General features: G+C 45.6%; 1 protein-coding gene across 1 annotated transcript in view; it reads right to left on the minus strand.

Annotated features, from left to right (window-relative positions):
• LOC308313437 (uncharacterized protein) overlaps positions 1-10,000 on the minus strand; it is a 98,010-nt gene that overhangs the window by 22,067 nt on the left and 65,943 nt on the right. Inside the window, exons 29-45 of the mRNA XM_080760535.1 lie at positions 9,888-10,000; positions 9,653-9,706; positions 9,359-9,412; positions 8,280-8,324; positions 7,422-7,475; positions 6,583-6,627; positions 6,430-6,483; positions 5,141-5,194; positions 4,903-4,956; positions 4,260-4,367; positions 3,708-3,797; positions 2,718-2,771; positions 2,520-2,627; positions 2,138-2,245; positions 1,716-1,769; positions 745-798; positions 1-45 (exon numbers count right to left, since the gene is read on the minus strand). The exon at positions 1-45 is cut by the window's left edge and continues 63 nt beyond it; the exon at positions 9,888-10,000 is cut by the window's right edge and continues 49 nt beyond it. Of these exons, the coding sequence (XP_080616661.1) occupies positions 1-45; positions 745-798; positions 1,716-1,769; positions 2,138-2,245; positions 2,520-2,627; positions 2,718-2,771; positions 3,708-3,797; positions 4,260-4,367; positions 4,903-4,956; positions 5,141-5,194; positions 6,430-6,483; positions 6,583-6,627; positions 7,422-7,475; positions 8,280-8,324; positions 9,359-9,412; positions 9,653-9,706; positions 9,888-10,000 (1,148 nt within the window). The remainder of the gene's footprint in view (positions 46-744; positions 799-1,715; positions 1,770-2,137; positions 2,246-2,519; positions 2,628-2,717; positions 2,772-3,707; positions 3,798-4,259; positions 4,368-4,902; positions 4,957-5,140; positions 5,195-6,429; positions 6,484-6,582; positions 6,628-7,421; positions 7,476-8,279; positions 8,325-9,358; positions 9,413-9,652; positions 9,707-9,887) is intronic.

Below are 10,000 nucleotides of genomic sequence, written 5' to 3' on the forward strand. Positions count from 1 at the left end.
GTACATGCCCTGCTGACCGCGGGGTCCCGACTCTCCGTCCAGACCCTGACAGCAACGCATTACACATGGATTAACCCATTCTGACCTGAGATCAGATTTAAAAATGTCTACATCCTGACAGTTTTCTGAAAAAGCTATGTTTCTATAATGTCAGTCAAAAATAGCAGACCTACAAGCTCATAGCGCGCCACTCGGTGGCGCGCTATGAGCTTGTAGATCTGCTATTTTTCAATAGCTAAAGCATAGCATAATGCTAACACCAAAATGGGTTAAAGCAAAAAGGCAAAAATCGGCTTTTACAGCTTTTTTACAGCAAACTCATTTTCTCTGCAAAGCAATCGTAATCATAATCAGCTTCATTGACACATCAGTTTTACAGGTTAAAAAAAAGGGGAAATTCGGAAATTGGGTTTTTCCAAGAAAAACTAAGAAAGGGAAGAAGGGGGGGGGGGGGGGGGCAGGAAGGAGATCAAGGCATGAAAAGAAAAGAAAGTTTACCACAAAAAGGTAAAGGGTTTTCTTCTCTGTGGGTACAGTACAACCAACATATTTACACATGTAAACCTGCGATAAGAACATAATTTATAATATATAAAGTGAGTGAGCATCAGTCGTGGCGACTGACAACTTTAATCTGTGAATTTACAATGCACATTTAGCAACTTTCAACCTGGCGATGGCATGGCCTATATTATTCGTGCCGTGTCATTATGACTTGTAACTATAATAACAGCAAGAACTCACCGGTAGGCCTGGCTGACCAAGTGGCCCCTGACTCCCAGCAGGCCCTTGGGGGCCCTGTGAACAGACAGATCAGATCAGAGAGAATCCGAGGAGGGGCAAATTCACAAAAACAATTCACAAAAACATAGAACAAAAATCACACCTGTGTGAACCAAGTGGTGCAACTCCCCTCTCTAAAAGCTGAAACACTCCTAATCTACGGAGCTCTCCATGGTTTGGTCCATTAGCGCGATTTTCGGAGGTTTTTGCTGATAATCCGGTGGTCTAGATGGAAACATTGGTGCTTTCTAGAGCAAGGATGGCTATATTTTAGGTCGTTAGCATTGACGCTAATTATGTAGCAACAACATCCACACACGGGATGTGCACGGCACTACACACACGGGTGCGTGCGCACACCAGTGGTGAACGCCGTCGCGCACGCATGCGCACACCACTCGTGCTCATTGACACGCATGTGCACACCAGCACTCGTGCTCATTTGACGTACATCACAAACAAACAGGTACATGGACATTGCGAGCTGGTTGTAGAAGTGGTTGCACCACTTAAAAACATTCACATAGTCATAGAACAAAATATTCTGTGGGTCTTGAAAAGTTATGCTAAAAAAAATCGCTGGCAGGGGCTGCAATTTACAATTTACGCAAAATTCGTGGCTTTATCATCGGGCACAATCCATTCTGTGTGAATTCAGCCCCGAGTGTGTTTACATTCACCCTAGTAGCCTGATTACTGGAAATAATCAGGTTATGGCAACAATTTGTGTTTACATTCTTGACATTAGTGTCCTTATGGTAATAACCTGGGTTCATGCGTTTCACTCAAAAGTACGGTTTATTTGTAAATGCTTGTTATGTCCGGCTATGACTTACAGCAATTGAATGGTAAATGGTAAAGAGTGATATACAGCTTGTCTACTTTTCCCAAGCGTTTCCAATCACACGTTTTATCATGTCAAATATACTCACCCCTTCGCCTTTGTCTCCTTTGCTGCCTTTCTGCCCTGGACCACCTGTCTCTCCCTGTGAATACACATGTACAGTAAGTAGGCCTATAAGACACACATATAACTCATTTAAACACATGTACACACACACACACACACACACACACACACACACACACACGCACACACACACACACACACACACATGTGTGTCAGGTGGAAACCTCATTATGTCCAAAACTGTTACTTTTCACGATTCAAATTCTAAAGCAGGAAAAGTATAGCCAATCCACAAGCTCGAAAACCCCCACAAAAGTCAGAATGTGGATATTTATGCCCGACAGCGACGGTATAACACACCCAATCACACACACACACACACACACACACACACACACACACACACACACACACACACACACACACACACACACACAGGTTTACCTTATCCCCGTCGTCTCCTGGAGGGCCCGCGGGGCCAGCGGCTCCAGGCAGTCCGGAAGGTCCCTGGTCACCGTCGCTTCCTGCCGGTCCAATCGGACCTTTCTCTCCCTGCAGACAGTACAGTACAGTACAGTACAGTACATGTACAGTACATATACATACACAGTCTGTCAGCACACCGACTACTGAACCACATGTCATGAACCATACTACTGTACTAATGTCATAATATAGGTGAACGTATTACAGAGGTGTGACTTCCATAGGTACCCAGGTACTTTTAAAAACCTAGAGAAACCTCTGGGTGTCAGGCCGGTATAAAGGAATAGAACCCCACTGTATGTGCCATAATGTAGTGGCTAGATATGTCAGGTCAACGTACAGGCTCTCCTTTCTCTCCCATGGGTCCAGGCCCACCCATGGCTCCCACTCGCCCGGGCTGACCGATGGCCCCGGCGGGCCCCGGGGGGCCCCTGTCGCCTCCGACCCCCTGGGGAAGAAAGAGTGACAGCACTTGTCGAATGTGGCGTCTTACAGGGTTATTATTATTATTATTATAGGTTTATGGACCTGAACTCACCATGGCCCCTGGGGCTCCGGTAGGCCCCGCCCCTCCTTTCAGACCAGCCGGACCCTGAAACAAACACACACGTCGTTTACGTGACAATTAATGTTGCTGTTGTTGATGAGGACAGTGGAAGTGGGATGTACATTTCGGGCCATGTGAAAGGTTCGAAATAAACTAAACTAAACTAAAAAAAACTACATTCGAACAGAGTCTGGAAAAGGCCTATCTGCGTAAGTACCAATGTCTTCAAAAAGATGCTATTATACAGCTCGGTTTTTTATATTACAAATGTAATATAAACAGCTTGTCTTTATTTTTGGAAGCCTCGGTAATTAGGGCGGCTGTGGCTCAGGGGGTAGAGCAGGTCGTCCAATGATCACTGGGTCGGCGGTTTGAATCCCGGCTCCTCCTCCTGTCCACATGTCGAAGTGTCCTTGGGCAAGACACTGAACCCCACATTGCCTCCAATGAGTCGGTCGGTGTGAGCTTTGGCACCATTGCCTTGGTGTGTGAATGTGGGAAGTGAGGACGCTGGCGTCGACTGTTCGCCGCTTCACCTCCCAATGTATGAATGAATGAACCATTGTAAAAGCGGCTTTGAGCACTTGGAAAAGCTCTATAAAAATGCAATTCATTAAAAATGCAATTCATTAATTGACCATACATTAGTTGTGAGGGGCCCGCAGGTTGCAGGAATGCCCAGTCCAAGAGCTGATGAAGGCATTAGCTAAATTCTGTTCAGTAAATGGAGGAGGCAATGCTTCCTGTATTTCCCAAATTTGTGCATCTACATACAGTACTATTGTGTGTTTTCTTGTTGAATGTAAACGTTGCAAACGAGTGATAGAATACCGATGGTGCAAGTGTCAAAACAACGCAAATAAAGATGTTAAGTGTGTGTGTGTGTGTGTGTGTGTGTGTGTGTGTGTGTGTGTGTGTGCGCGTGCGCGTGCGCGCGTGCGCGCGTGCGTGTGTGTGTGTGTGTGTGTGTGTGTTTGTTACCGTGCCACCGGCTGCTCCTCTGGTCCCCCTGAAGCCTCTCAGTCCAGCCGGTCCGTTCTTACCAGCAGTCCCCAAAGTTCCTGGGTCACCCTGGAGAGCATCGAACAGTCACATAATGAAGAACTCGTGTGTGTGTGTGTGTGTGTGTGTGTGTGTGTGTGTGTGTGTGTGTGTGTGTGTGTGTGTGTGTGTGTGTGCGTGCGTGCGTGCTTGCGTGCGTGCGTGCCAGAACAGAAATGTAAACAAGACAACAACCCCATCACGCCTTGCCGGCGTGCTCAGCCTATCAACACACTAGCATCATGTGTATACATAGACGCATTGACAGGAAAAGACTCGCTCACCGTATAGAAAAAGAAGTAAAACTTCTAGACTGAGACTTAGAAATATATTTTCTTTTCTTTTATGATGCTGTGCTCACGGTGCTCTGTGCTCTGGTGCAATTAAAAAGCAAACGTTTCGTCAGTGCTATGGTTTTTTTTACAGACAAAGAACTTGCTCTTAAACATACATAGATGCACACATGATGCACACACACAGCATAATACCCACCTTGCCCCCCTCCTTCCCGGCCGCCCCGGGTAGACCCTGCTCTCCAGGTACGCCTGGTGAGCCTGGGTGACCTCTGTCTCCGGTCGGACCGGTTTCTCCCGATTTACCCTGGAAGACAAACGGGGAGGTCACATGATCCATCGGTCGATTGATCAGACGTTGCCGACAGGTGTGTGGCACGCTGGGCAAGACCTATAGCCGGTTGAGTGGTTTAGTGGTGGTACCGGAACTTTGGTGGAATTTACTGCCCTCGGAAACAGATTCGTAAACGAATCTGTTTACGAATGAAACAAGTGTTGTGATTGGTTGAAAAAGAACGTAACCAGGGGAAAATATGTCCCGGCCCGACACTAAGGCTGGAAACGAGGCTAGGCGAGGCTTGGAAACATTGAGGTAGGTTGGAAAGTTCTGCCGCAACCCATTGGGACACGTAGGGCCTTACAACTCCCGTTTCACTGGGAAACGCATCACGTTAGGGAAATTAAACCACATGAAATAAATGACATGAAATACCATTTCATGTCATTTAAACTGGAACGAAGCCTCAAGCAGAACCTGGAATAGTTTTTTTCTTTTTTCTTTTTGCCTATTATGACATGCCCAAAACAGGGATAAATTATTACTTGATTGTTCTGAGACTCACCTGTGGTCCTACCACACCTCCCGGTCCTGGCGGTCCTGTCTTCCCTTGGAAACCCTGTACACACGCACGCGCACACGCACGCGCACACGCACGCGCACGCGCACACGCACACACACACACACACACACACACACACACACACACGCTTTGATAAGGCTACTATACATTTGTTGAATGTTTGGCAAATTAGTGTCGAGACTCCGTTAGGGGTCATGTCACCTGTGATGACATCACTTACCGGCTCCCCTCTCTGACCCGGGTGACCTGGAAGTCCATCTTTCCCTGCCGGACCCTAAAACACACAATTACATAATTAATTCATAACACACACATACTATAGTGTACATAGTGTTATGGCGGCAGTGGCTCTGGGGTAGTAGAGCCGCCGCTTGGAAACCGTATAAGGTTCCCAGTTCGATACCGGGGCTCCCCCTGAGGCTCCTTGAGAAAGATCAAAGAACGCCTAATTGCTCCCGATGAGCAGGTTGGTGCCTTGCATGGTTTCCTCCGCCATTGGTGTATATGAATGTATGGGTGAATGTAATGCACAATCATTTTTAAAGCGCCTTGGATAAAGGTGCTATATATTTGGCTATATGTGGGTCAGGAGGTAGAGCAGGTCGTCCAATGATCCATGGGTCGGCGGTTCGAATCCCGGTTCCTCCTGTCCACATGTCGAAGTGTCCTTGGGCAAGACACTGAACCCTACATTGCATCCAATGAGTCGGTCGGTGTGAGCTTTGGCACCATTGCCTTGGTGTGTGAATGTGGGGAAGTGAGGACGCTGGCGTCGACTGTTCGCCGCTTCACCTCCCAATGTATGAATGAATGAACCATTGTAAAGTGCTTTGAGCACTTGGAAAAGTACAAATTGTATTTGTACCTTTTATAGGATCTTTCACTGTTTTTGAATGAAGTCAGGAGATCAATGGGTTGGAAGGTGTGGAAACAAGATGCTGACAATGTCATACCCACCGCCCATTCAACAGTACAGTTTCGGCTTTCCGACACGTACTGCCACCAACGTCGGTGCGATGGAGAGCTACCTTTAGTACCTTTAGTTATTTTTTTATTTTATTTTTTTTTCACTTAATTTTTACTGAAGGAAGAACAGACACAAACAAAAACTCAACTAACAAGACAATACGGGAAAGAAAAAGAAAAGAAAAAGGACAAAAAGTAAAAGGAAAAAAAGGCTGAATTTTTCATATTACAATAAACATTCAATGAAATTCTATTGCAATATCGTTAGGCTGAGAGAAGAGATTCCACTTTTCCCATTTTTTATAGAATTTATCCTCTTGTAGTCTCAGTATGAATGTTAGTTTTTCCATAGAATACTTCACCTTTATTTTTAATATTTTTTTATGGAGGGACAGGAAATGGGGAGAGAGATGGGGGGGAAGACATGTAGTAAAGTCCGTCGGGATCGGGAGTCGAACCCGCGGCACACTGGCCAGACTGGATTACCAGCCAAGGTGCCGCTGGACCGCTGAGCCATGGCCCAGGCCTCAGAAATGTACTCACCACAGCACCCTTTGGCCCTGGCTCTCCGTTCCTTCCTTGTGGTCCAATAGGTCCCTAAAAAGAAAAGAAACACACACAATTGAACAACCGATCGACCACTGATCAATCAGTCCACCGATCAATCAAATTAGCGTGCGATAAATTAACCCTTACCCTCTCGCCGGATGGTCCCGACGGGCCGTCGAATCCTGAAGACCCCTGAGACAGAGAGAGCATGAAGGGAGTTCATCTTAACACAGTGAACAACACACAATCACTGGGCACACAACACAACGTTTGTGTTATTATGTCCTAATGTGCGATTTGTTAAACGGTGTGAACAAACTAAGATGCCCCTCCACATTAGCACTGATTCCTAAACGATTAGCACAATATGTAAAATGATGATGTTTTAGTAATATTGTTCCTCCTGTTCTACATATACTGTACTGGCAGACGCACTGTGCGCTTGTGTAGATCGACTGTTTTCGATGTGCAACATGCTTCCATAGAAGATATGCTGACTTCTATGGGGTCCTATGGAACTTTAATCCATGTAGACAAAAAAAAATTGTACTCATCAACAGATGAGAATCGCTACTAAACACATTTTATCGCTGACAGCAATAAAACGCAACATTTTATTGCTAATGTTTTATTAATCGTTTCAATGCCTGATCTATGTTGCAATGTTTTGTCTAAACATCTAAGGACCACAATGGAACAAATAAGTCGTTGACTTTAACCCATTCTGAACGGGAACCCATTTTGGTATTAGCATCATGTCGTGCTTTAGCTATTGAAAAACAGCAGATCTACAAGCTCATAGCACGCCACCGAGTGGCGCGCTACGAGCTTGTAGGTCTGCTATTTTTGAAAAATCGAAGAACGACTGACATTTTTTTAATCTGATCTCAGGTCAGAATGGGTTAATCAGACCAGTGTGTGTCCAGTGGAAACCTCGTATGAATCTGATCTCAGGTCAGAATGGGCGTTGATGAGAGTTAGCTGACCTTTTCTCCTGATTTTCCCGTGGGACCTCTCACACCTCTGGCACCTCGTGCACCCTGCAGAGCACACACACACACACACACACACACACACACACACACACACACACACACACACACACACACACACACACACACACACACACACACACACACACACACACACACACACACACACACACACACACACACACACACACACACACACACACACACACACACACACACACACACACACACACACACACAGCACAGCACACACACACACACACACACACACACACACACACAGCACACACAGCACACACAAAGATCAGTGGTTCTCAGACTTAATAAAAACTAAACTATGATGACAAGAACTAAGACTATAGAGATATAATGACAATTTCGTCAACAAATAAAAAGTAGTCTAAAATGTTAGGAAGGGACTATAGTGGAGAAGAGATCCAGTAGAACTAAAAGACAAGTCATTTTATGCTATATGCTCTGAAAATAGATCTAGACAAGCTGATCGGCTATTTTTGTATAACTCAGTCTTTACAATGCCATCACGGCCTGCCAATTGCCAAAATACGTATTTTGGTCAACTGAATCAACTGTACATTTTGTTGACTAATATCGTATGATATTTAGTCAACTAAAACTAGGCTAAAAGTAAAACATTTGAAATGACTAAAATATGACTAAGACAAAATTGAAATGTATTGAAAAGACTAAATCCAATTGCTGTCAAAATTAACACTAGTTCCTAACTATCAATCATTCAGCTTGGGAGCCCCTGGAACCCCATCAAGGACCCCTGAGGGTCTCCAGACCCCAGTGTGAGAAGCACTGGCATATTAGAGAACGGCCTGCACTCACGTTAGGACCCCTCTGACCTCCACTTCCTGCTTGCCCCACAGGACCCTGGGTAATGTAGGATCCAGAAGGACAGAGAGACAGACACGTTTAGAAGAGCATCTTACCATTTATCAAATAATATACACTTCAAACACAATTTAAAAAAAAGAAATCACAAAAATGTAAATGCATAACGAGAACTTGAAAACGTTGAGAAAACAATGGACCTGTCCTTCAATAAGTTAATTATGTTGTCACGTTATTAGGCAACGTTCCAGGGTCATTTTAGATCACTACATCCTCAACAAGTGTCTTGCATTTGTGAAAAGGATGGCCACACATGAAAGCATTCTTGGAGGCTTTGCAGAGCCCCGCCATGTGGCAGGAGCCTATCTCCTGCTCCTGTAGCGTAAAGGCAGCTTGATGTACACCCCCTGAACTTGATGCTATAGTACAGTATGTCCCAGGGACTTACCCCCAATCCGACCCTTGATGCTGAGTGCCAAGCATAGATGCACTGGGTTCCATTTTTGGAGTCTTTGTTATCACATGGCATGGGGATCAAACCCCGACCTCCCAATCTCAGAGGGGACACTCTAACCGCAAGGCCACTGAGCTGATATAAATAGTACCAACCGACCAAATGCAACACTGGGGGAAGAAAATGACGTTGCATTGCTATACATTACGACCTTTTAAACTAAGGGTAAGACGTCTAGTGACAACCACTGTCGACATGCACGCCCCACAAGGGAGACCCCCATGGCAGACCAAGGACCGGACGGGGGCCTTAGTTAGAACGCCTCGGAAATACCTCAGGAGGAAGTTACTAATGTTGCCTGAGAAAGGGCAAGTCTGGAGCTCTCTGCTGGAACTGTTGCCCCCGTGACCCGATTCTGGATAAGCGGTTGTAGATGGATGGATGGACCTCTCTGCATCACTCATTATTCAATATAAAAGTGTTTCTTCATCACATTAATGTCTTTATCGAACCAAGTGTTTGAGGTATTTGTGTTCTAAGATACTGTATGTGAAAATGCACAAAGAGTGATTCATGGAAATGTTACTCCTCTGTACTGTACCGCTACGCAAGTACGCACCTTCTTTCCTTTCTCTCCCGCAGCACCCAGAGATCCAGGAAACCCATCCGAACCCTTAAACGCACGCGCACCCGCACACACACACACACACACACACACACACACACACACACACACACACACACACACACACACACACACACACACACACACACACACACACACACACACACACACACACACACACACACACACACTATTATTATGAAGTAGGAAGGAATGGTATTGGCTTGTTAACTTGTTGATGAAAGGTTGTATACAGACAGACAGAGTGATAATATGACATGCATTCACCTTTGGCCCCTGTCGCCCTGGGTATCCAGGCAACCCAGGAACTCCTAGTTTACCCTGAGAGAGAGAGAGAGAGAGAGAGAGAGAGAGAGACAGACACACACACTTTTGTGTTATCATTTTAGCCTTAATATCTGACTGTACCACTACCACGTGCCGTTGTTCATTACATTTCGGACTAATAAAGTATTCAATCAATCAAAAAAAAAAAACATGGCTGAATACAACTATATTGCACCTTTTCTCCAGCGATGCCACCGGGACCCGATTCTCCCAGGGGCCCCCCCTGGCCCTTTGGCCCCTCGGGGCCGTCCTCTCCTCGGGGGCCGTTGACGCCGTTGTCTCCAGTGT

The sequence above is a fragment of the Protomyctophum bolini genome (genome assembly GCF_963924005.1).
Source record: "Protomyctophum bolini genome assembly, chromosome: 3".
NCBI lineage: Eukaryota > Metazoa > Chordata > Actinopteri > Myctophiformes > Myctophidae > Protomyctophum > Protomyctophum bolini.